The following is a 27,886-nucleotide window of genomic DNA, read 5'->3' on the forward strand; positions in this document are numbered from 1 at the left end:
GTGGGTCGTTCCCACATGCTAAGGCCATTTTTACCACATGGGTAAAATGACCAAATTTCTGATTTTTTTAAATTAATGGCCATGCACTAATTTTCCCATTAGCACATGAGCTCCTACCGCCACCTCTTTTGTAGGTGCTGGGGCTCATGAGCTAATCACGTGCTAATCAGTTAGCTCAGAACTCTCTGTCTACTCTCTGCCCCAGACCTGCCCCAAGCTAAAAAATAAAATCTACCTTTTAGCACGTGAGTAGCACTCACTGATGCCAAAATTACAGTGGGATGCCTGAGCGCCCCCACAGTAAGGAATTTTAAGCTGCAGTAAGTGCGTGTTAGTGCTGATCGCAGGTTAGTAAAAGGATCCCCAAGTGAGACAGAAGTCTAATTTTAAGTGGTGCCTACATCCAATTATATGGCTGAGTAGAACAGTGTTTTTCAACTCTATCCTGGAAGCTCATCTAGCCAGGTCTCCAGTGAATAAAAATCTATCTCTTGCATATTTACTGTGACAATCCTAAAAAAATCCAGACCAGTTAGGAGTGCCTCCAGCACTGACTTGGGAAACAATGGACCAGAGAGATGCTTAGGAGTCCCACTTGGGGTGGCTTGAATGTTATATAATGCTGTATTTCTTTTTGGGCAAGAATTTACCTTTGTTGAAGAAGTCTGAAACTAAACCTTTTATCCTGAAAACTCTGTACATGAGTTATTGCTACGACTTGCAAACTTTGTTTTAATTTGTTGACGTGCAATTTCTTTGTTCTCAGAGAATGGATCATTTTCTTTTGGGAATTCTGATTAATTGAAAGAGTAATGCTTTACTCCTGGACTCTGGACAAAGTGGAGGGCTGAGAGCCTCAGATTTACATAGTATTTGCTTAGGAAGGTGCTTATCATTGCTTTATCAAATGTGCATCTGTTCAATGCCTCAAAATGTATGACACTGCTCCTTTCTCTGTTGTTGCTGCTGCAGGGGCCGGTGTTTTCTTCCTGTCTTGTGGTGAAGGAGAGCAGATCAGCTTCCTATTTGACTGTATTGTCCGTGGCATCTCCCCGACGAAAGGTCCTTTTGGGCTGCGTCCAGTCTTACCAGGTTAATGCAGGCAACATAGTATAATAACAGTGCCAAGCAGAAAGCTGCCACTGCTGACATTTACTTTAGTGATTAGAAATGCAGCCTGGAGGCAGAAGGACAATATACACTGTAAGTGCAGAGCAATTTTTTAGGATGTGTGCCGGCAAAAGGTTTTGGTTTGATTTGGGATTTTTCTGAAGTTTCTCAATTTTTTTGAGTTTTAATTAAAATAATGTTACCACTAAAAACTTTTTAACGTGCATAAATGAATTATTGAAAAGTACACATTAAAACTGCACAGTAGAGCATTCAAATAACATATCATATCAGTTGAATACAAATGAAAAACCCTTAGGCAGCACAGTAGAACATCCATAACAGCGATGATACAATGTCAGCACAATATTATGAAATATCTTAATAGGTGGCAGAGGGGACATGTGCAACTGGGACATATAGGAGGCAATCCTATAACATAGCACCGTATTTACCGTATTTAGGCACCCTAAAAACATTTAAGCCTATTTTATAAGGACACTAACATACTAGTGCAACCTGGCTTCAGGATGCCTAACATTGTAGGCACTAACATTTATGACAGGTCTACAGCTTGTGTAAATGTTAGTGCCTAGTTGAGTGGCTGAGGGGAGATACGATAGAGGTCTATAAAATAATGAGTGGAGTTGAACAGGTAGATGTGAAGCGTCTGTTCATGCTTTCCAAAAATACTAGGACTAGGGGGCATGTGATGAAGCTACAATGTAGTACATTTAAAACGAATTGGAGAAAATATTTCTTCACTCAACATGTAATTAAACTCTGGAATTCGTTGCCAGAGAATGTGGTAAAGGCGGTTAGCTTAGCAGAGTTTAAAAAAGGTTTGGACGACTTCCTAAAGGAAAAGTCCATAGACCGTTATTAAATGGACTTGGGGAAAATCCACTTTTTCTGGGATAAGCAGTATAAAATGTTTTGTACTTTTTTGGGATCTTGCCGGGTATTTGTGACCTGGATTGGCCACTGTTGGAAACAGGATGCTGGGCTCGATGGACCTTTGGTCTTTCCCAGTATGGCAATACTTATGTACTTATGTACTAATGGGTAGTGTAGCAGGCTTTGATCCTGGTGACCTGGGTGTGATTCTCACTTTAGCTCCTTGTTACCTTGGGCAAGTCACTTTGGGGTCCTTTTACTAAGGTGCACTGAAAAATGGCCTGCGCAGTTGTAGACATGTGTATTGGATGCGTGTAGGTCCATTTTTCAGTGTGCCTGCAAAAAAGGCCCTTTTTTGGGGGGCCGAAAATGGACATGCGGCAAAATGAAAATTGGCGTGCATCCATTTTGGGCATGAGACCTTACTGCCACCCATTCATTTAGCGGTAAGGTCTCATGCGTTAACTGGGCTGTAATCGTCAGCGTGCATACAATGTTGATTACTGCCCAGTTAGTGCCGCGTGCTGGAAAATAAAACATATTTTCCGGCGTGCATAAAATGAAATTACCACCCTGGCCACGTGATAGCCGGGCAGTAGTTCCGAACTGGCACACGTAGGCACCTACATGGCTTAGTAGATGGGCCCCTAAACCCTCCATTGCCCCAGGATTATGAACCCTCTAGGGACAGAGAAAGTACCTGCATATAATATGTAGAGCACTGTGTACATCTAGTAGTGCTACCAGTGGTGTGCTGGTAAAATTTTAACAATAGGCTCTCTCCCCGGTCCACCTCTGCGCAACCCCCCTCCCTAAATTGCAGAGCTGGCTATAGCCGGGGAGAGAGCCTGGGGGGGGGGGGGGGGCAATGCATTACTCTCCAGAAAAAAAATTAAATTCTCCCAGGTTCCAATCTAATTCATGTTTAATGTGGGATAAAATGCCATAAATAAGTAAATAAATAGAAACTTCCATTGAGCACCTGATTCTCATAACGTGAAGATATTTTGTTTTTCTCATCAAATAAATCCTATTTGGTTCATTCACTCTCATGTATTGCTTTTACAATTTGATAGAAAGGTTTTAGATAAAAATCAATTCCATGTCTAAATATCAAAACTCAAAATAAAAAATCATGTCATACATAAACCAAGACTTGAACATGGTTAGATGATATCACGTAGAAAAATTAATGCTGGGATCAGATAAATGTCCTTAAGCATCCTCCCTCCCTCCAAAAAATTAGTAACTGGGCTGAAGGTACAATCATTCACCAGATATTTTAAAAAAACCTTTTCATCAAACAGTTAAGCTCCATTAACAATGTAATTCAACACGTACCTGTGTAGACTGCAACAGTCTGAGCCTGGCCAAATATCCCCTGTATTTCTGCAACCATAAATGAAAACAAGTGCTGTCTCTCCCGCTGAGGCATCACTCTTCAATGGCCGCCGAGACTTACAAGGGCGGCCTCCAAGACTTCAGCAGAAGTCTCGCGAGTCCGCCGCTGGAGCAATCCAGCAGTGGGGGAGATTCAGCTCAGCGCTGGCAGCAGGCAGGAAAGACTGGCAATCTCTGTTCTTTTTAAAATTCTAATGGTTGTATTATCGAGATGCTATCTTTATCTTAGGAAGTTGAGTTGTTCTATTTCAGGGACATGTAATAAAAGTTATAGAACACTGGGTCACCATTCAAAATGACTTATCCAGATAACATTGTCTGCTATCTGGATAAGTGCTGTTGACTAGAATATTCAGAGACACTATCCAGATAGTGCATCTGAATATCCTTATAGACCACCTGTGCATTATGGGGTGAATTCTATGTATGGTACCAAAAAAAATTGGCTCAAAAAAAAGTGGTATTCTATAAAACACACTTAAAATTAGGCATGGTTTTTAGAATAGTGCTTATGCCTGGGAATCATGGCTAACTATAGGCGTGGCCATTTGCACCAGCTGAAGCATGGTGCAAATATATGCGCCTAATCCCCTCATGCACATGAATGTTAGGAATGCCCCCATGCCACCCATGACCCTCCCATTTCCACATACCCTTTTTGAACTCGCACTTAAAATTTAGGCACATATATTTCAATTAAATTTAATTAGTGCCAATAATTGGTTAACAAGTCAATTATTGGCACTAATTAGTTCATTTTTCAATTAAATTGCACATGCAAATTGGACATGCACCCAAACTTGCATGCACAACTTTTAACGACTTTTATAGAATTCGGGGGCATGGATGGAATGTGGGCACAGGGCTGTCCTAGAACTTATCTGCATAGTGGCATTATTCAGTCTGCTATCCAGATAACATAGATAAAGAACTGCTGTAAGCTATCTAGATAAGTTATCTACATAGCAGGCTGAATATTGCCACTACTCCCCAAATTCTTTATATGGCGCTCAAATTGCATGTGCAAAATGAGGACATGTGCCCATTTTGCATGCACAATTTAATTGCTTAACAAGCCAATTCTGTCTGATAATTGGGCACTAACAATCAATTATTGGCACTAATTGGCAATAATTGAAATTGACGTGTGCATCTTTATAGTCACTGTTCTATAAAGATGCGCAAGTACATTTTTCCATGTGGATGCAAAAAGGGGATGTGGCCATGGAAGGGGCATGGGCAGGTTGGGGCATTTCTGGAATTTGCATGCAGTGTTACAGAAAAGTCTGATCCACATCTAATTTAGGCAAGGATTTACTTACGTAAGCCACATTGAACCTACAAGTAGGTGTGAAAATGTGGGGTAAAAATGCAATAAATAAATAAATACTTGTTTTTGCTTGGTGTAAATCCTTATGACTAAAATTTGATGTGGATCCTGGTGCCAAACGCTATTCTATAATTGGCGCCCAACTCAGAGTGCCCTTTATAGGATAGTGCTTAGTTCTCATTTTTTCGGGTGATGATTTTTCGGCACCATAAACAGAATCTAGCCTTTTCTGGATAAGTTCTGGTGGTTACTGCCTTATCTGGATGTAGAGTTGCCACCAGGATCTGATTTCCCCATTGCATTCCCTAAGAAAAGCAAGACTACAAGTCCCTGTGTGCAATGTGGTAAACCCAGAACTGGATCAATCCTCTTGGGCAAATTTGGATCCATTTGGGAATCTTATCGGGATAGTGGCGCTAAATATTTGGATATTTTTTGACTGTCACATTAGGCATTTAAAAAAAAAAACCGCTGACTGTGACATCAGAATATTGACATATACATTTTTGCATGAGGAAAGGCAACGATGAACTGAAAAAGCTAAAAACACAATCTAGAAAACTTGAACGAGCATGGAAAAAAACAAAAGATGAACACACTCTCAACACATGGAAACAATCACAAAGAAAGTACAAATACGCTATAAGGCAGACCAAAAGATCATACTATAAAACTAAAATAGGGACAGATTACAAAGACACGAAGGAATTATACCAACTCATGAGCAAACTCCTAGTCACCAACCTGGTCACTGCATCGAATACAGACATCCCATCTGCAGATGAACTTGCTAAGTATTTCAATGAAAAAATTGTAAACCTACGCAACACGCTACCTCAGGACAACACTGACATCGAAAACTTCCTTAACGAGTTGGACCCAACCACTGGAGAATACCCGGCTGACTGAACCTGGTTAAATTTTGTCCTCCTCACCATCGATATAGTTGCACGGGCGATCAGCAGGTTCTCCAACACTCACTGTAAACTAGATACCTGCCCCAATTACCTAATGAAATCCGCCCCTGACCGCTTCATAGTAGACCTCATGTCCCACCTAAATTACATGCTACAGCAAGGTCTCTTCCCTAAGGAAAATGGCAATATCCTACTCACCCCGATACCAAAAGACACCAAGAAAAAAACAAATGAAATCACTAACTACCGTCCAGTAGCATCCATCCGGTTGTCAGTCAAACTGATGGAAAGCATGGTAGCCAAACAACTTACAGAATATATAAACAAATTCTCAATATTACACGAATCACAGTCAGGTTTTCGCCCCCTCCACAGCACTGAAACAGTACTACTCACCTAGCCAAATTCAAGCAGGAAATAGCAATAAGCAAAAATATCCTCCTCCTCCAATTCAACATGTCTAGTGCATTCAACATGGTAAAACACAATATATTAATAAGAGTACTAGAAATGTTCGGGATTGGTGGAAACATACTTAGCTGGATCAAGGGTTTCCTAACCACAAGAACATACCAAGTAAAATCAAACTCAAACATATCATCACCATAGAAAGCATTTGCAGAGTACCACAAGGATCACCACTATCACCGATCCTTTTCAACCTAATGATGACCCCACTAGCCAAGTCCTTATCCAACCAAGGCCTTAACCCCTTCATCTATGCAGACGATGTCACAATATACACTCCTTACAAATCTAAACTAACAGAAATCACTAACGAAATGAAGATCAGCTTGAACATCATGGACTCTTGGGCAAATGCATTTCAACTAAAACTAGAAAAAAAAACCACTGTCTTATCCTCTCATCGCAACACAGCGTGGACAACCCCACAATTATCAACACCCTAGACTACACCCTCCCTATCTCAGACAGCCTGAAAATTGGTGTTACATTGGACCGCAACCTAACACTAGAGAGCCAAGTGACATCCACAACAAAGAAAATGTTCCACTCAATGTGGAAACTGAAACGCGTGAAACAATTCTTCCCGAGGGAAACATTTTGCAACCTGATACAATCAATGGTACTAAGCCATTTAGACTACTGCAATGGAATTTATGCGGGATGCAAAGAGCAAACATTAAAGAAACTTCAGACTGCTCAAAACATGGCAGCTAGACTTATCTTTGGAAAAACGCAATTTGAAAGCGCAAAACCCCTCCGCAAAAAACTACACTGGCTCCCATTCAAAGAACGCATTGCTTTCAAAATCTGCTCTCTGGTTCACAAAATTATCTACGGTGAAACCTCGGGATACATGACAGACCTGATCAACCTACCAACTAGAAACACATCCGAATCAACACGAACGACCCTAAATCTGCACTACCCAAGCTGCAAAGGACTCAAATACAAATCAATTTACGCATCCAGTTTCTCCTACATAAGCACACAACTGTGGAACGCATTACCAAAAGCCTTGAAAACTATGTACGACCACCTAAATTTCCGGAAAAAATTAAAAACTAACATGTTTAAAAAGGCATACCCTACCAATCCAACATAAATGCCTGATCTCTGCAACACAACAAAACTAAAGTACGTAATGGACATAACACAACTCTTCCGTTGTACGATTCCCTAAAGTGGCTGTTCCACATGAACTTTATCTTACCACAATATCACCTTGTATTTGTTTACACCGGAGTCTGCAAACACCTCTCCGGTACAATGTAAGCCACATTGAGCCTACAAATAGGTGGGAAAATGTAGGATACAAATGTAACAAATAAAAAAAATAAAATCAGTCAGCTGCACTGTTTGATTTAATTTTTTGCAGTGCCTAATCCTGGACAAAATGTGATTACTGTGTTACTCCACTTTGGAAGCTTGATTAATACAAAACAATAACAAGAATTGTGAGGTGATACCTTTTTATTGCATTAGCTTAATAATATTTTTGACAGCTTTTGGATGTTAAAACCTGCTTCCTCAGATCAGGACAGCATAAGCAAAAGAGTGGAGGAGTGGCCTAGTGGTTAGGGTGGTGGACTTTGGTCCTGAGGAACTGAGTTTGATTCCCGGCATAGGCAGCTCCTTGTGACTCTGGGCAAGTCACTTGACCCTCCATTACTCCATGTAAGCCACATTGAGCCTGCCGTGAGTGGGAAAGCACAGGGTACAAATGTAACAAAAAAAATACTAGAATATATAAGTAAATGATACAGCATGCCATTGATTGTTTGAGCTAAGGAGAGAGATACTTGCAGACCCAACTGAATTGAATAGCTGGGATGGTGGGGGAACTTGTGCAAGCCTCTAAATATCTCTTTTTTAAAAAAATCTTGTTTCTATATTCAGATCCTAATATGAATCCGGCCTACATGGAAGAAAGAGTGTCCCAGGAAGCTTTGCAGCTAGAGAAGCGTCTTAGTCTTCTTTCCCATACTAGCCACCAAAGTAGTGGAGGTAAAAACTGTTGTTTTTTTTATGAGTACCTTGAAAGAGCAAAAGGATAATTGTGTTTTGTACCTATGACTAAATCAGTGATCCTTTAATATATATATATTTTTATAATTCACAAGTTTTGGCAATGCTACAGGAACTCTTTTTCATGTTTGAGTAAAGGCAGGTTACTCTAGTCACTGAAGAGTATGAGTTTTCAAAATCTGCTGCATTTCAATTTCAGTTTCTCTGTGACCTTAGATAAGCTGCTTTACTCTCCATTACATAAGTACATAAGTAATGCCACACTGGGAAAAGACCAAGGGTCCATCGAGCCCAGCATCTTGTCCACTATGTAGTGCCATTTGGGCAGAGAAATAATTCATGGACCTGAATAAATAGTAACTCGCCCTGAGGTTAAATTTGGATAAAGGACAGTAATAAATCTAAAAACTGAAATCTAAATTGAAAAATATATAAAATGTTGGTTATCTAACGAACAGTAGGAATGTGTGTTCATTTGAAAATGATATGGTGAGGCCATTTTCAGTTTGCTTCCCTTTAAATGAACTGAGTGGACACTAGAGCAGAATGAACCAGAAATCATTAATTTCTGTTTGTTTTCATCACTGCTATAGTCTATAGGGCCTAGAAAAAAAAAAAAAAGCCATCTGTTTGCTGGGCTAGAGAGAGAAGAACTGCCTGGGCAGGGGAAAGGAAGAATCAATGGTCACTTGACCTATTATGTTGAAATATTTTGACATGCAGCCATACAAGCCTTTCCCAGCCTCACTTTTTCCAAATTCCATGGCTGAAAACATCACCAGGATATTGGAAGCAGCACAATTTTGTTTGCATTTCTCTCATGGCTTTCAGACAGAATGGGTGAGTGTTAGAAAGCTGCAAACTGGGGAGTAAAAATAGGGTAAAAATACCAGGCTTAGCCAGAAATAAAGCAAATAGTTGTAACAGGGCTGACGTAGCAGTGAACTAGGTTGACTGAGTTTGTGTATGTAGTCGGAGAAAAGTGAGGCTGTGTGTTGCAGCCTTCAGTACACATAGGCTCTATAGAAAGATGGTTGATACGCTGAGTAAATTGAAAATGGCAGAGTACTAATAGAGGACAGGGTTGCAGTACAAGGGGTAGGCACCAGGAAGGGCAAAGGGCACATACATACTAATTCAGTTTGTGGGTTTGAGATTACTCCATTTGTGAAGTCCGACATACTGTTGTAAGGTTGATCATGAACCCTTGGACCTAGGCTGAGTCCTAGGACAGACCTAGTCCGAGGCCTAGGGCAGACCAAGCTCATGCTATATAGTAACAATGGGCTACGAAGCCCAGCACACTCAGAGAGACCAGCGAGCACCAGCAGAAAGCGAAATAGACCACTCATACGGGCCACAAGGCCAAACTGGAATCCATACGAACAGAGTCCAAGCATAAGGGCTGCAAGGCCGAACTGGAACCCAATCACACACAAGGGAAGGGGAAAAGAACAGAGAGAAGTCCTGGAAGGGACTGGCACTCAGGCCGAGCACTCAGCACCACACACAGACAAGAACGAAAGGTCACCAGAACAAACACACAGATACAGACAATAACCAGAGTAAGGGAACTCATGCAGAGAGGCAACCCAAGCGGTGCCACACAGCTAAACAAAGGATTGGCCTACACAGAATCCAAACAAGAGCTATAGCAAGAATAGGGAAAAGGGAAACCATACAAAAGATGAAAGCAACACAGCTAGATATGGAGCAATGCGCAAACAGCAGGTAAGGGTAAGGCAGACTACAGAGAGAGACTGCTTCTAGTTATACAGCTTAGACGAGGAACAATGCTCACAAGAACCAAGCAACAGATACAGCAGGTAAAGGGTTAAAGCAGGCTACACAGAGAGACTGCTTCTGAGTACACAGGTCAGATGAGGAGCAGTGTTCACAAGAGCCAAGCAACAGATATATCAGGTAAAGGGTTTAAGCTGACTACAGAGAGAGACTGCTTCTAGTTACACAGGTCAGACAAGGAGCAGTGCTCACAAGAACCAAGCAACAGATACAGCAGGTAAAGGGTTAATAAGGAAATCCAAACAAAGGAAGTAAGCTCTTACCAGGACTCAGCCAGCACACACAGCAGGGAAGGGCACACAGTGAAGCAACAGATACTGAGAAAATAAACACAGCTGCATAGGAGCTAAGTAATCAGAGAGAAGCTGGCTGCTACAGACTCACAGAACAAACACAGACAACAGGAATATTGGCAATCAAACAACAGAGAATTCATCCTGTGCCACAGGCACAGACTAAGCAGAAAGAAGGTATGGAAGCGTGTCAAAAATGAAATTACTGCAAGGGCCATGCAGTAGCTGGGCAGTAACTCAAAATTGATGCGTGTTGGGTGCGCGTAGGTACCTATGCGGCTTAGTAAAAGGGCCCCTAAATCTACACCTGTCTATACATTTCAGTTCTGTTTTCATGTAGCTTGCTTCTGTCTTTCACTTAATTAGAGCATTAACATAAGTAACTATTTCTTTTATTCTAGGTGATGACAGAAGTGTGTCAAGTTCTTCTTCAGACACTAGTCACTCAGATGCCAGTGTTGGGAGCAGATTGACAATCTGGCCTGAACCATCATTGACCACCACCTCTGTGGAGAGTTATGGAATGGCGGCAGCAAAGGGCATTTATCTAAGGGATGAAAGAGCTTATACTGAAACTATGCGTCTTACAAAACCACCTCCTAAACCTCTTCGGTCTAGACAGTTGCAGGAAATAGGCCGCCAGAGCTCCTCTGACAGCGGAATAGCTACTGGTAGTCATTCTTCTTACTCTGGAAGCTTCTCATCTTATGCTGGGAGCCTGGACATTGGCCAGGGTGAGGAGTTTGGTTCATTACTTAGCTTGCCATTGAACTTTCCATCAGATCAGACGTTATGCACTTGTCAGCACCCTGAGCCTCATAGGGGCTCAGGGTCAGAATATCAAGTTCCCAGCTCTGTCAAATATCTTTATGATGTACCCAGAAGCTTACTGCCAGCAGCTGGGAGGGACATCCAGCAAAAGAGTTTAGATTCCACTCTACTCAAGGACCAGGCTCAGGCACCTCAAAGCATCAGTGATGCTAAGCTGCTGGTACCACACACAGAAACAAGAGCAGCAACTGAGCAAAACCAGGACAAAGGGAGGCCCATCTGCTCACTTCATGAAAGCAACAAAGGCACAAGTGATGAGACATATGTGGATTTTGTTCCAAGGTGGCCGGCTGTAAAGCAGCAAGGACAAGTGTTAGAACCTAAAAGCAGTGAACTGACATCACCTAGTGATGTTGCACCTGATCCTTGCGAGATATGTAGTCCTCAGCCATGCATTTCAAGAGCTCTGTTTGCAGCTTGCTCAGTCTGTGGTGGCATTAAGGTAAATATTTTGTGATAAGAGTTGATTTTAGAACTAGCTGCTGCATAAGTAGATGAGGTTGGTATACATTCAAAAAGCGGCAATTTTAGAAAAGGAATTTACATTTATACTTTCTCTTCTAAACTTGCCACTTACATGCCTTTGGGAGCCCACTAGGGACAGAGAAAGTACCTGCATATAATAAGGCGGTATATCAAATCTCATTACTATTACTATATATGGGTATATTTACACATGTGTATGTTTGATAGGTTAAGTATGTATACTTTATTCCTCTTCAACCTTCTCCTTTCATTAGGCAAAATGGAGCGAAAGGGGTTAATTTTACAAAGTCATTTTTGCACCTATATGGCCATAGATTTATGTAAATGGCCTACTATAAAATTCCAACTGATGCAAAAGTAAATTCTGCTAATTTACATGCATACTTAAATAATCTAGGGTAGTTCTGGGGCAGTTAATGAGGATTTTCAGTGACATTGTCTGGTTAATGCTAAAAATCCAGTTCTGGCCCTGGTGAATGCATGTATCCAGGTAGGAGCCATTTCTACCTGGATAAGTGCCACTGAATATCATGGCCTAAGTATGTAGAGCCTGATATTCAGACAGTGGAGCACGCCTATAGCATGGCTTATTAAACAGAGTCTTTAGAAGCATAAGTTTTCAGCTGAAAATTCTTCTTAATTTAGGAGCTTAAAAGTTATGCTCATAAATTTAGGCCTGCCATTCGTTTGCCTAGATTTATGAGCCTAGTGCTGAAAATCAGTGCTAAGCTCCTAACTTATTTTTCCCACCCTAAACCCATCCCTGTTACTATCCACTGTCTATGCTCCTAAATTTAAGAGCTTAGTGGCATTTTGAGTAGAAATTTATGCACTCAGCTTTAGTACATTTTCAAAGAGGCCCATTTATGAGCATAACTCTCAAAGTCAGGAGCATACATCCTTAGAATATCTGGCTAATTGGAACAATGACAGCTGAACACCCAATATTGAAAACCATTTAACCGGCCAGGTACTGCACCTGGCCAGTTAAATGGTACTTAACTGGCGATCCGCCAATATTCAGCGAGAGATAGCTGGCTGTCTTCTGTTGAATATTCCTGGTTAGAGCTTAGTGGATAGCCAGCTATTTCACACAATATAACCAGCTATCCACCGATTTTCAGCGCATTTCTGGTTAAGTTTGGCAGCCAAATCTGGCAGCATCAATAGCAGGTCTGTCTTTGGTCATTATGAACTTAGCCGGTCAGCGCTGAATATCAACTTGGCCGGCTTATGTTCTTAGTGGCTAAAAATAAATTGGATATTTAATGCCAGTCACTGGAAACAGCCTGGCATTGAATATCTGGCAGGAACAAGGAAAGTAGCGTGATCAACAAGACACTTCCAAAAAAACAAGGAGACGGAGTGTAGAAAATATTCTTTAATGGTAGATAAGACTCAACACGGCACCATGTTTCAGCAAACAATGCCTGCCTCAGGAGTCTGTATATGATGAATGCTTGCAGTTGAAGGTGGAGAATGAACAAACACAATCAAATCTTTAAAAAGACTGGTGAATGGTGAACGTTACAGAATACGATTATATGAGCTAAAAACTCTAGATTGGTGTAAGGTTGGTAAACGCCCAAAGGAATGTTGCAGTTAGCTGGGCAGTGATTGAATATTTGCAGATAGCTAGCTATATCACGTGATAAGCTGATTAGCCACCATGCACAAACTCCAGGATTCTCTATATGGCGCCTTAATTTCCGTGCAGAAATTGAAGCGTATTCTATAACAATGCGTGTAACTTAATTGGTTAACTAGCTAATCAGCACTGTTAATTGGATATTAACAAGCAATTATCAACACTAATTGGCATTAAATAAGATTTATGCACACAACTCGTTGAACGTATTCTGTAACATGGTGCGCTTAAATTCTAAGTCACTTAGTTGAAAATTGGGCATGGGTGTTTCTAAACTCTATGCACGTTGTTATAGAATACACCTGCTCTGCACCAAATTTAGGCAAAGTAAAGCATGGCGTACATGGCCATGACTACATTTGGTCACGTGGAGAGGTACTCTATGTTATTCCATATAATGTGCGAAATTTAAACCTATTCTATAAAATTTAGGCGTACTTTACAGAATATGCCTAGGGGTATTATTTTTTTGTGCGGAATTTTCAAGCATCATATATAGAATGCACCCCTAAGCGCTAATGTTCAGTGGAGATAACTGGCTTGCTTGCACTGAATATTAGCGCTTAGCCAGCTAAGTGCTATTTAGCTTGCCAGGAGCTATTTCTGGCTGGTTAAATAGCGCTGAATATCGGCCAGATAAAGAATGACATTAAATGTACGTGTAAAGTGAGAAACCAGGGTGAGTGCTTTGATTGGAGTATGGACCCTCCATCCAAAAAGGTGTTCATCTGTCACAGTCCCAGTGAGCCAGGTATTCTAAGGATTTATGCTCCTGACTGAGAGTTATGCTCATAAATGGACCTCTTTGAAAATGTACTAAGGCTGAGTGTATAAATTTCTACTCAAAATGCCACTAAGCTCTTAAATTTAGGAGCATAGACAGTGGATAGTAACAGGGATGGGTTTAGGGTGGGAAAAATAAGTTAGGAGCTTAGCACTGATTTTCAAGACTAGGCTCATAAATCTAGGCAAACGTATGGCAGGCCTAAATTTACGAGCATAACTTTTAAGCTCCTAAATTAAGAAGAATTTTCAGCTGAAAACTTATGCTTCTAAGGGCCCTGTTTACTAAGCCGTGCTGTAGGCATGCTAGCGTTTTTAGCACGCACTAATGCTAGAGACACCCATAGGAATATATGAGTGTCTCTAGTGTTAGCACATGCTAATTTAGCTAAAAACACTGGCACACCTTAGTAAACAGGGCCCTAAGGCCCCCTTTTACTAAGGCGCGCTCATGTTTTTAGCGCACACTAAAATTATGGGCATGTTAAACGTTAGAGATGCCCATAGGAATGCATTGGCGTCTCTAATGTTTATCGCACCCACAATTTTATCGTGCACTAAAAACGTGAGCGTGCCTTAGTAAAAGGGAGCCTAAGTTTGGCTAAAAATAGGGCAAAAATGTTTGAGCCCAACATAGGAGCATTGTTTGAATATTGGGCCCAATATTTTATTTTGGAGTCCACATGTACAGTATGTTCCATGGAATTTGCAGCTACCTCTATCTGATGGTTCAGATTTCTGTTCAGATGTTCTGATGCAGACTTTTGATAGTCAACTGAATCTATATATAGCAGGACCACAAAAATCTTCCCCTATATTTTCAAAGAGAAAATTTCTGGAGCCTTTGCTCCTTGGTGTTTGTGTGCCTAGGGTGATATAATAGAGGGTAGACATATCCTTCCAGGCTTTGTTGATTTGAGGAGAAGGTATCAGCAGTAAAGGTCTCTATCTCTCTCTTTGTATGGACGGCCAAGTCTGAAAAAGGAAACGGGATTCCTGAAGGATGGATAGGTCTAACTAAGAGAAGAATTATTTGAGGTATGTCAAAGTAAAATGTGAAATGTGAGAGGAAGACAGACCTATAGAGGTTCTGGAGTGAAAAGACAGAGGAGATTGGCTAATCAAAACAGCAGAAACCTACCAGTACTCAGACAAAGGGTGCCTAAGACAGTCTAGATGCTAGAGAGTTGTTTTCCTAAGATGGTGAGTGGGACCAACATGGTGCATCCCACTTTGCCTATTAGGAATTGCAGTCTGTAGTATGAGGAACCAAACCTGAAATATTCCCAGCACCCAGCCAGGAATGTCTCCATATTTTTTTTTAAAATAGATGCTCATCTTTGGGAAAGCAAATGGTTTTTCCTTGCTTTTTTACTTTCCCTAAAGATGTGGAGATTGAGAATGATTTTGGACTTTTCTTCAGAGTACAGGGGACATCATTGGGTAGGTAACTCAAGTACTAAAAAGGTTTGGGATATTTGAGAAAATATATTCTGCTTGAAGTGTGTTTTCTAGAACAAGAAGAGAAGTAGGTGCCTTACTGTGGACCCATAAAAGAGACTCTGGCGAGGTACCAGAAGAAAGGACCTAACCAGGAGTTATACTAAGAAGGAAGGGTTACCAGTAGATTCATAAAGAAACTTACTACTAATTTTACCATTCTGATGTGAACTACTTTGTTTGAGCTGTACCATTGATTTTGCTGAATCTCCCTTTTCAATGCTGCATTGCAAATCTCTTATTTTTAGGGATTTATATATAACAAAGATGTTGAGCAATGAAGTTTTTTCTAATGTTCAATATATTTGTGAGCGATATTGCCGAAGGGTTAGAAGGTAAGGTTTGCCTTTTTGTGGATGATACCAATATTTGTAACAGAGTGGACACCCTGGAGGGAGTGAAAAACATGAAAAAGGATCTGTAAAAGTTAGAAGAATGTTCTAATGTTTGGCAATTAAAATTCAAGCAAAGAAGTGCAGAGTGATGCACATAGGGAGTAGAAATCCAAGGGAGATGTGTGTGTTAGGCTGTGAGAGTCTGATGTGCGCTGACAGGGAGAGATACCTTGGGGTGATAGTATCTGAGGATCTGAAGGTTTCAAATCAGTGTGATAAAGCGGTGGCTGTAGCCAGAAGGATGCTAGGCTGTACAGAGAGAGGTGTACCCCCTGTACAAGTTGTTGGTGAGTCCCCACCTGGAGTACTGTGTTCAGTTTTGGAGGCCGTATCTTGCTAAAGATGTAAGAAGACTTGAAGCAGTCCAGAGAAAGGCGGATTGTGCCAAAGGACATATGAGAATAGACTGGAAGACCAGAATATGTATACTCTAGAGGAGAGGAGGGACGGGGAGATATGATACAGACGTTTAAATACTTGAAAGGTATTAATATAGAAACAAATATTTTCCAGAGAAGGGAAAATGGTAAAACTAGAGGACATGATTTAAGGTTGCGGTGTGGTAGACTTCAGAGTAATGTCAGGAAATTCTTTTTCACAGAGAAGGTGGTTGATGCCTGAAATGCCCTCCCGAGAGAAGTGGTGGAAAGGAGAACTGTGACAGAATTAAAAGTGGCGTGGGATGAACACAGGGGATCTCTAATTAGAGAATGAATAGCATAAAAACAAAGCATAAAGGTTTTCATATGTGTTTCTATGTCAAGTGGTGCTCAGATGACAACTCTGGTTATATCAGCTAAGGCCGGTGCTGGGCTGGCTTGTACAGTATGAGTCCCGCATATAGCAATCTGGCTTAGGATAGGCTGTAGAGAGATTCAACAAACTCCAGTAATTTCAAATGTAAGGGCAGTGCTGGGCAAACTTTTATGGTCTGTGTCCTGCAAATGGCAAGATGGATTCGAATAGGCTTTGACGGCAACTCCTGTAGTTGGAACATAAGGATAGAAGAGTTGGGCAGACTTCTACGGTCTATGTCTCTAAAACAGCAAAGAAAGGCCATGATTAAGTATATAACATCATGTTCATTGTTGATTTAATCTAGAATTGAGAATGAATGAGATTTTTTGGGCAGACTGGATGGACTGTTCAGGTCTATATCTGCAATCACTTACTATGTTAATGTGATCAGGCAGTCAGGGCCTTGGGACATCTGCCTTCTCCTGGCCACCAGAACCCCTTTTACTGATTAATTTTGTGTGTGTGTGTGTGTGCTGTAGTTATGGATGGCAAGCCAAAACCCACCCAAAACAGGGTGTGGGTTAAATATATATCATGAGAAAAGAAGAAGAAGGAAAACTCCAGTGGCGTTCCTAGGGGGGCTGACACCCGGGGCGGATCGCCGATGCGCCCGCCCCCCAGTGCAGCGCGACCCCCCCCAGGCGAAAGGACACCCCCCACCCCAGCGAAAGAACCCCCCGGGGTGCACGCTGCTGGGGGGGGGGGGGTGCCACGCGCTGGTCAGCTTCCTTCGTTTCCATGCTCCCTCTGCCCCAGAACAGGTTACTTCCTGTTCCGGGGCAGAAGGAGCATGGAAACGAAGGAAGCTGACCGGCGTGCGGCACCTCCCCAGTGGCATGCACCCGGGGCGGACCGCCCCCACCGCCCCCCCCTCTTGGTACGCCACTGGAAAACTCCAATACAGTCAAATTATAAGGCTGAAAAGATGTTTGGTCCCACATAAATGATGTGAATGCTGAACCTCCAAGAGTTTGTGTTTTGCTGATATGATTGATTGATTCTGGTACCAAACATAGCAAACTCATACTGAGCCCACACAGCTTATTTATTTATTTATAACATTTGTATCCCACATTTTCCCACCTATTTGCAGGCTCAATGTGGCTTACATAGTTCCGTAAGTGGTGATTACCAGTTCCGGAGAGAAGAAATACATAGTTGAGGAAGAGGAGACGTGGAGGGGCATAATCAAACGGTGCTGGCCAAATAGCTGGACGGCCATCTTCGGGGCCGGCGCTGTAAGCGGGCGGAGCCAACCATTTCGAAAAAGATGGCCGGCCATCTTTTTCTTCGCTAATATGGTTGGGCTCGGCCAAATGTCAGAGTTCGCCGGGTTTGAGATGGCAGGCATCGGTTTTCGGCCATAATGGAAAATAATGCCGGCGATCTCAAACCTGGCGAAATCCAAGGCATTTTGTCATGGGAGGAGCCAGCATTTGTAGTGCACTGGCCCCCCTCACATGCCAGGACACCAACCGGGAACCCTAGGGGGCACTTTTAAAAATTAAAAAAAAAATCAAAATAGCTCCCAGGTGCATAGCTCCCTTCCCTTGGGTACTGAGCCCCACCAATCCCCCCCAAAACCCACTCTCCATAACTCTACACCATTACCATAGCCCTAAGGGGTGAAGGGGGACACCTACATGTGAGAACAGTGGGTTTTAGATGGGTTTTGGAGGGTTCCCATTTACCACCACTAGTGTAACAGGTAGGGGGGGATGGGCCTGGGTCCACCTGTCTGAAGTGCACTGCACCCACTAAAACTGCTCCAGGGACCTGCTTACTGCTGTCATGGAGCTGGGTATGACATTTGAGGCTCGCATAGAGGCGGGCAAAAAAATGTTTTAATTTTTTTTTTTTTGGTGGGAGGGGGTTGGTGACCACTGGAGGAGTACGGGTAGGTGATCCCCGATTCCCTCCGGTGGTCATCTGGTCAGTTTGGACACCTTTTTGAGGCTTGGTCCTGAAAATAAATGGACCAAGTAAAGTCGGCCAAATGCTCGTCAGGGCCGCCCTTCTTTTTTCCATTATCGGCTGAGGGCACCCATGTGTTAACCACGCCTCCGTCCCGCCTTCGTTATGCCTCCGACACACCCCCTTAAACTTTCTCCGATCCTGCGACGGACTGCAGTAGAGGGCGGCCAAAATCATTTTTCGATTATACCAATTTGTCCGCCATTAGGAGAAGGGCGCCCATCTCCCGATTTGTGTCCGAAGATGGGCACCTTCTCCTTCAAAAATAAGCAGGATAGTAACAGAGTGAATGACGGCAGATAAGGACCTGAACGGTCCATCCAGTCTGCCCAACAAGATCAACTCATTTTACATGGTATGTGATACTTTATTTGTATACCAGAGTTTAATTTGTCCCTGCCTTTTTCAGGGCACAGAACGTAAAAGTCTGCCCAGCACTGTTCCTGTACTAAAAGTTCTGAAGCTAATGTCAAAGCCCCTTAAAATTTACACTCCGGCCCATCCATGTCTATTCAGCTACAATCAGGGTGCAAACCGTAGAAGTCATGGCGCAGACCGTAGAAGTCTGCCCAGCACTGGTTTTACTCTCCAATTACTGGCGTCGCCACCCAATCTCCGTTAAGATTCCGTAGATCCATTACTTCTAAACAGGATTCCTTTGTGTTTATCCCATGCATGTTTGAATTCCATTACCGTTTTCATCTCCACCACCTCCCACGGGATAGCATTCCACGTATCTACCACCCTTTCCGTGAAAAAAATACTTCCTGACATTACTCCTGGGTCTGCCCCCCTTCAACCTCAATTCATGTCTTCTAGTTCTACCACTTTCCCATCTCCAGAAAAGGTTCATTTGCAGATTAATACCTTTCAAATATTTGAACGTCTGTATCAAATCACCCCTGTTTTTCCTTTCCTCCAAGTTATACATGTTCAGGTTGGCAAGTCTCTCCTCATACGGTTTGCAACGCAAATCCCATACCATTTTTGTAGCTTTTCTTTGCACTGCTTACAGTTAACTACTTGATTTATTTTGGAGGTTCACCAGGAAGCCTCTCAGCTACACTCGAACGTCGGCAGTAACATCAAACAGAAGTCCAGAGTTGCATAGTGACAACGTTCAGGAGTTGAAATCAGAGTTTGAATGTCATGTACCAGCAATTTAAACATCATAGGGAGTATATCATGAAATAACGGCAGTGTGGACAAGAACATTGAGATAACTGGCAAACGTACTGTGCACATTTAAAAGTGTCTTATGTGATACGGCACTGAGTAGTGCTTTGAAAAAAAACTTGATATAAAAGACTCTTTCAGACACTTTTTGCCCAGCACTGACATCACTAATCTGTAGTTTCTCGGATCACACTCTGGAACCATTTTAAATTATGCTGGCCATCTCCCATTGTCAGGTATCATAGATGAATTTAATAATAGGCTACAGATTATTAATAATAGATCTGCAATTTCATTTTTGAGTTATTTCAGTGCTTTGGGGTGTATACATCTAGTCCAGGTGATTTGCTGCTCTTTAGGTAGTCATCTTCCAGATTCACCAGTTTCAGTTCCTCTGAATCGTCATCTTAACATACCATTTCTGGTATGGTTTGGGGTGTATACATCTAGTCCAGGTGATTTGCTGCTCTTTAGGTAGTCATCTTCCAGATTCACCAGTTTCAGTTCCTCTGAATCGTCATCTTAACATACCATTTCTGGTGTGGGGTAGTTCCCTAATAGAAATACACCAAAATTGCTGCTACTTCAGTGGATTCTAGCCTTGTTATGAGAATGACCTCCTGAAGCAGAATCCTACTGAGCAGCCTGAAGTAGAAGCAGAATTTGCTCTTCAATAAACACGCCCTCTTAAGCTGCAAGCTGACTTGCTTGACCTTATTTTGTTTCAGGGACCTCTGGGAGCTGAGCAAGTGGGGAAAATGCAGTCGCTGTGGTGTCTGGTTTGCCAGTGTCAGTGGGGGTAGCACCTGTAAATAAACCAGAAAGAAGGATAGACTTTTATGAACTTTGATCATTTGAAGTGTGAGGGCTTATCTGGTACAAATGGTTAGTTGCTTGACTTGAAGGTAGGCATAATTCAGTTCCTTCTATTAAGATGAAAAATATGAGAGGATTTCTTTTTTCATCTTTGAGGATTTCTTTTTTTTTTTAATCATTCTCAATGTGGATTTGAAATATAGCAACCTTTGTAGCTTGCATAACACTGGCTAGAGACAATATTTCATTGCTCCTTGACAGAGTTGTAGACCTTACAGGAAGAGAGTAAAATTTTATTTCAGAGACTTACGAAAATAAATAACCTGAGATTTAAACATTTTCCTGTTGTTGACAGGTGAGATATTTAAGTACAATAGGATCCAGTGAGCTACAATGTATTATAGCTAATGTAGCATTCATAAATGTGGGATATGTGCTAATTCTGCTAGTCTAAATGCACTCATATGCTATTCTGTATTAACATGTTTAATAATATTTAAATAGATTAACACAAAATGTTGACTAGACCTTGGAGATAATGTAAGGCACATTTGCCTTGCTGGCCACAATCCCCCCAAATGCGCAAAGGTAAAGGGGACCTCTCCAGCTGCCTCCTAAATAAAGATATAGAAAACCCCTCCCATCAAGTAGAAATGAAGACCTCCCCTATAATCCCCTCACTCTCACCAGTACTCAAGCACAAAGGACCCCCCCCCCTCGTCAGGCCAAGCTCATCCTTCCCTATCTGCAGTAGTTAAAATTCTGATGGGTGCAGAATTAAGCATGTTTTAGAGCAAAGTTGTGGTTGGTTTTAAACTAGAATCCGGATTGGTTTAAGTCTGGGGTTTTAAGTACAGATCCATGGACTAGCTCAGATGAAAGCTAATATAAATTATGGTGTGACCTCACCTTGAGTATTATGTTCAATTCTGGTTGTTGTATCTCAAGAAAGATATAGCAAAATTAGGAAAGTTTCAAAGAAGAGTGACCAAAATGATAAAGGGGATGGAGATTCTCTCATATAAGGAAACGCAGAGAAGTTAGGGCTCTTCATCTTGGAAAATAGACTGCTGAGGAGAGATATGCTTGGGGTCTACAAAATTCTGAGTGGTGCAGGAAGAGAAGTGAATTGATATTGTACTCTTTCAAAAAGTACCAAGACTAGGGGACTCTTAATGAAATTACATGGAAATACATTGAAATCAAATAGGAAGAAATATTTTTTCACTCAATGAAGCCACAGCAGGGACTAGTTCAGTCCTCATTCTCACCCCCCTCCCCAACTCCCACCCACCTCTAGCTCAACTCTTCATTTATAGTCAATTATTCTAATTAGCACAACAAGAGAAAAGTTTTCATTAGCATTTTAATTACATTTATTTAGTTTCTGAGAAGCAAACACTAAATAAATTACATATTATGCCACATAATCTTAAGGCATTTATATTCATTTGATATCCATAGAGGGGCATAATTGAACGAAAACGCCTATCTCCATGGGCGTTTATCTCCGAGAACGGGTCCGTGAAGGGGCGGACCGAACCGTATTTTGGGAAAAAATAGACGCCCATGTTTTATTCAACAATGTGTGAGCTGGGCGTTTTTGTTTTTCAGCGATAATAGAAAATGAAAGCGCCCAGCTCAAAAACGAATAAATCCAAGACATTTATTCGTGAGAGGGGCCAGGATTCGTAGTGCACTGGTCCCCCTCACATGCCAGGACATCAACCGGGCACCCTAGGGGGCACTTTTACAAAACAAAAAAAACAGGTAAAAGAGCTCCCAGGTGCATAGCACCCTTCCCTTGTGTGTTGAGCCCCCCAAATCCCCCTCAAAACCCACTGCCCACAAGTCTACACCATTACTATAGCCCTAAGGGGTGAAGGGGGGGCACCTACATGTGGGTACAGTGGGTTTGGGGGGGTTGGACGACTAATAAGCATTAAGCAGCACAATTGTAACAGGTAGGGGGGATGGGCCTGGGTCCACCTGCCTGAAGTCCACTGCACCCCCTAACAACTCCTCCAGTGACCTGCATACTGCTGCCAGGGAGCTGGGTATGACATTTGAGGGTGAAAATAAAAATGTGTGAAACATCATTTTTTGTGGTGGGAGGGGGTTAGTGACCACTGGGGGGAGTCAGGGGAGGTCATCCCCCGATTCCCTCCAGTGGTCATCTGGTCATTTAGGGCACTTTTTGGGGCCTTATTCGTGAAAAAACAGGGTCCAGGAAAAGTGTCCTAAATTCTAGCTAAAAACGCATACTTTTTTCCCATTATCAGTGAAATGCGCCCATCTTTGTTCGGCAGATAACCACGCCCCAGTTCCGCCTTCGCCACACCTCTGACACGCCCCCATCAACTTTGTCCGCATCCGCGACGGAGTGCAGTTGAAAACGTCCAAAAATCGGCTTTCGATTATACCGCTTTATTCGTTTTTGTGAGATGAACGTCCATCTCCCGATTTAGGTCGGAACTTGGGCGTTTTTCTCGTTCGATTATAAGCAGGATAGTATCTTAAGAAGTTTTAATTAAACAACTCAATAATACTAAGGTGCAGACAGCAGTGAAGCAGCAAGAGTGGTGCTATCAAGTCTTTTGCATTGAGTGTCACATGTATGATTGTCTCCCAGTTGGTGAGAGGTTATATGTGTGTGCTCAATGCAAAGCGCTCCTAGCTCTCAGAGAATGAGTCTGTTCTCTTGAGGCTAGCGAAGCAGACTTGGAGGAGCTGAGAGAGACAGAGAGGTACATAGAGGAGGCCTACAGGGACATTGTAGAGAAGTCCCACCTCCAGTCTGGCAGCCCATGTGCTGCCTTGGGAGGAGGGAGGTTTTCTAAAAGGAGACCATCACCCTGGTGAAGCTGGAAGTAATCCTGTAGCCAGAAGCAGCCCACCAGGGGATGCAATATCCTCTTGCAGCAAAGAAGTGTCTCGAGGAGATTCTGCCCAGGAGGGAAGGGTTATGATGACTGTTGTAGTTGGTGATTCGATTATTAGGTATGTAGATAGCTGGGTGGCTGGTGCACGTAAGAATCACCTGGTCACTTGCCTGCCTGTTGCGCAGGTGGCGGACCTAACACGTCACCTAGATAGGGGAGGAGCCAGCTGTCTTGGTACATGTGGGTACCAATGACATAGGAAAATGTGGGAGACAGGTTCTGGAAGCCAAATTTAGGCTCTTAGGTAGAAAGCTCAAATCCAGAACCTCTAGGATAGTATTTTCAGAAGTTCTCCTTGTTCCACGCGCAGGGGCCAAAAGATAGAGCTCCGGAGTCTCAATGTGTAGATGAGGCGATGGTGCAGGGAGGAGAGTTTTAGATTTGTAAGGAATTGGGCAACATTCTGGGGAAGGGGGAGCCTATTCCAGAATGATGGGCTCTACCTTAACCAGGGTGGGACAAGGCTGCTGGTATTGGCATTTAAAAAGGAGATAGAGCAGCTTTTAAACTAGAAACTGGGAGGAGGTCGACAGTCATTCAATGGCGAATGGTTTGGAACAAGGTATCTTTCAAAGATATCACCAAAATAGGAAAGGGTATCCCAATAGCGAGGTTGCAATAGCGACCATAGTAACATAGTAACATAGTAGATGACGGCAGAAAAAGACCTGCACGGTCCATCCAGTCTGCCCAACAAGGTAACTCATATGTGCTACTTTTTGTGTATACCCTACTTTGATTTGTACCTGTGCTCTTCAGGGCACAGACCGTATAAGTCTGCCCAGCACTATCCCCGCCTCCCAACCACTGGCTCTGGTACAGACTGTATAAGTCTGCCCAGCACTATCCCCGCCTCCCAACCACCAGCCCCGCCTCCCGCCACTGGCTCTGGCACAGACCGTATAAGTCTGCCCAGCACTATCCCTGCCTCCCAACCACCAGCCCCGCCTCCCACCACTGGCTCTGCCACCCAATCTCGATTAAGCTCCTGAGGATCCATTCCTTCTGCACAGGATTCCTTTATGCTTATCCCAAGCATGTTTGAATTCCATTACCATTTTCATTTCAACCACCTCCCGCTGGAGGGCATTCCAAGCATCCACTACTCTCTCCGTGAAAAAATACTTCCTGACATTTTTTTTGAGTCTGCCCCCCTTCAATCTCATTTCATGTCCTCTCGTTCTACTGCCTTCGCATCTCCGGAAAAGGTTCGTTTGCGGATTAATACCTTTCAAATATTTGAACATCTGTATCATATCACCCCTGTTTCTCCTTTCCTTCAGAGTATACATGTTTAGTTCAGCAAGTCTCTCCTCATATGTCTTGTAACACAAATCCCATACCATAGTTTTTCTTTGCACCGCTTCAATTCTTTTTACATCCTTAGCAAGGTACGGCCTCCAAAGCTGAACACAATACTCCAGATGGGGCCTCACCAACGACTTATACAGGGGCATCACACCCCCTTTATTCTGCTGGTCACACCTCTCTCTATACAGCCTACAACCTTCTAGCCTACGGCCACCGCTTTGTCACACTGTTCGTCGCCTTCAAATCCTCATATACTATCACCCCAAGATCCCTCTCCCCGTCCGACCTATCAACTATCCCCGCCTATCACATATGTCTCCCGTGGATTTCTATTCCCTAAGTGCATCCCTTTGCATTTCTTCACATTGAGTTTTAATTGCCAAACCTAGACCATTCTTCTAGCTTCCTCAGATCCTTCTTCATGTTTCCACTCCCTCCCGGGTATCCACTCTGTTATAGATCTTAGTACATAAGTACATAAGTACATAAGTAGTGCCATACTGGGAAAGACCAAAGGTCCATCTAGCCCAGCATCCTGTCACCGACAGTGCCAATCCAGGTCAAGGGCACCTGGCACGCTCCCACCAAACGTAAAAACATTCCAGACAAGTTGTACCTAAAAATGAGGAATTTTTCCAGTCCATTTAATAGCGGTCTATGGACTTGTCCTTTAGGATCTATCTAACCCCTTTTTAAACTCCGTCAAGCTAACCGCCCGTACCACGTTCTCCGGCAATGAATTCCAGAGTCTAATTACACGTTGGGTGAAGAAAATTTTCTCCGATTCGTTTTAAATTTACCACACTGTAGCTTTCAACTCATGCCCTCTAGTCCTAGTATTTTTGGATAGCGTGAACAGTCGCTTCACCTCCACCCGATCCATTCCACTCATATTTTATACCCTTCTCTCATATCTCCCCTCAGCCGTCTCTTCTCCAAGCTGAAAAGCCCTAGCCTTCTCAGCCCTCTCTTCATAGGAAAAGTCGTCCCATCCCCACTATCATTTTCGTCGCCCTTCGCTGTACCTTTTCCAATTCTACTATATCATCAGCAAATAGGCAAAACTTTACCTTCTAACCCTTCGGCCATGTCACTCACAATATATTGAACAGAATCGGCCCCAGCACCGATCCCTGAGGCACTCCTCTACTCACCTTTCCCTCCTCCGAGTGAATTCCATTCACCACCACCCTCTGGCGTCTGTCCGTCAACCAGTTCCTAATCCAGTTCACCACTTCGGGTCCTATCTTCAGCCCATCCAGTTTATTTAAGAGCCTCCTGTGGGGAGTGTAGACCATGGAGCTCATTTTCAAAAGATAAAAACATCCAAAAGTGGAATAAATCTGCATTTGGACGTTTTTCTCACAAAAATGTCCAAACTGTTTTTTTCAGTTTTTAGATATTTTTCTATGAAGTCCATCACACGTGCGTTCAAATCACAAGGGGGCGTATTAGGGGTGTGTTAAGGGTGGGATCTGGGCATTCCTAACACTTGGACTTTTTCAGCTATAATGGAACAAAACCAAACCGTCCAGATCTAAAACTAAGACTTTCTGAGCTAGACCTGTTTTTATAACAAATAAGACACAAAAAGGTGCCCTAATGACCAGATGACCACTGAAAGGAATCAGAGATGACCTCCCCCCAGTGGTCAATAACCCCCTCCCACCCCCAAAATATGTGATATAAAACATTACTTGCCAGCCTCTATGCCAGCCTCAGATGTTATACTCAGGTCCATTAGAACAACATGCAGGTCCCTGGATTAGTCTAGTGGTGGGTGCAGTGCACTGCAGACAGATGGACCCAGGCTTCTACCGCTCCCTGTTACACTTGTGGAGGAAACTGTGAGCCCTCCAAAACTGACCAGAAACCCACTGTACCCACATATAGGTGCCCCCTTCACCCGTAAGGGCTATGGTAGTAGTATACAGTTGGGGGTAGTGGGTTTTGGGGGGCTCAGCAGACAAGATAAGGGAGCAATGGTAAGATGTGTACCTGGTAGCATTTTATGAAGACCACTGCAGTGCCCCCTAGGGTGCCTTATTGCTTTCCTGGGATGTCTAGGGCATAGGCGCCAACTCAGTGGGTGCTCGAGCACCCCCAATATTTTGTGACCTGTCAGTCACCCAACGCATCCGAAGTTCTGGCTCCAATGTCCCCAGCCCGACCTGCCCGCCCTCTTCTCCCTGAACAGCCCTCCTTTACTTTCTGCCGCCCAGTGTTTAAAACTCATTTTACCTGAAGCCATGACGGCAATGAAAGAAGCAGAACAGGCTCGCCTTCAGCCTTCCCTTACCTCTCAGTGTTCCACCCTTACAGAAACAGGAAATGAGGGTGGGACGCTAAGAGGGAAGGGAAGGCTGAAGGTGAGCCTGCTCCTTTCACTGCCGCTGCGACCTGAGGTAAAATGAGTTTTAAACACTGGGTGGCAGGAAGGCAAGGAGGGCTGGTTGAGGAAGAAGAAGGCGGGCAGGTCGGGCTGGGGGGTTGGAACTGGAACTCGGGGGGCGGGAAAAGGGGGGAAGGTGGGGTTTGGGGCGAGTCACTGGACATGGAGGGAAGGGCAGAGGAGAGGAGAGAAATCCCTGGACATGAACGGGAGGGGAGGGCAAAGGAGAATCGCTGGACATAGAAGGGAGGGAAGGGGGAAGGGAGGGGAGAGAGGAAAAAATCGCTGGACATGGAGGGGATGGGCAGGAGAGAGAGGAGAATTGCTGAATATGGATGGAGGAGAGGGCAGGGGAGAGAGGAGAGTTTGCTGGACACTTTGTAAAGAAGCACTAAAGTCATTCTGATATCGATTTTGAAATTGAAAGCAGAGTATAATTGATTTGCATAAAAAAATTGTTTTGAAAAAAAAAATCTCGAAAAATATTCAAAAATCTCTATTGGGAGGTTTTTGGGATCTGTGATTACTTTTTCACTGTGGGCTGCCAAGAAATGTGTGTTTCAGTTGCCGCATTAGGATGAGATCCCTTT

The 27,886-nt window shown here is 43.1% G+C and overlaps 1 protein-coding gene across 3 annotated transcripts in view; it reads left to right on the plus strand.

Annotated features, from left to right (window-relative positions):
- Window positions 1-27,886, plus strand: part of DOK7 (docking protein 7) — a 187,550-nt gene that overhangs the window by 68,483 nt on the left and 91,181 nt on the right. For 2 of the 3 annotated variants that reach the window (XM_030191142.1, XM_030191141.1), the window contains exons 5-7: window positions 973-1,092; window positions 8,020-8,127; window positions 10,646-11,517. In XM_030191142.1, coding sequence (XP_030047002.1) covers window positions 973-1,092; window positions 8,020-8,127; window positions 10,646-11,517 — 1,100 coding nt within the window. Of the gene's footprint in view, window positions 1-972; window positions 1,093-8,019; window positions 8,128-10,645; window positions 11,518-11,958; window positions 11,960-27,886 lie in introns of all 3 variants that reach the window. The other variant, XM_030191143.1, reaches the window with a different exon arrangement.

This window comes from Microcaecilia unicolor, chromosome 2 (assembly GCF_901765095.1).
Source record: "Microcaecilia unicolor chromosome 2, aMicUni1.1, whole genome shotgun sequence".
Lineage (NCBI taxonomy): Eukaryota > Metazoa > Chordata > Amphibia > Gymnophiona > Siphonopidae > Microcaecilia > Microcaecilia unicolor.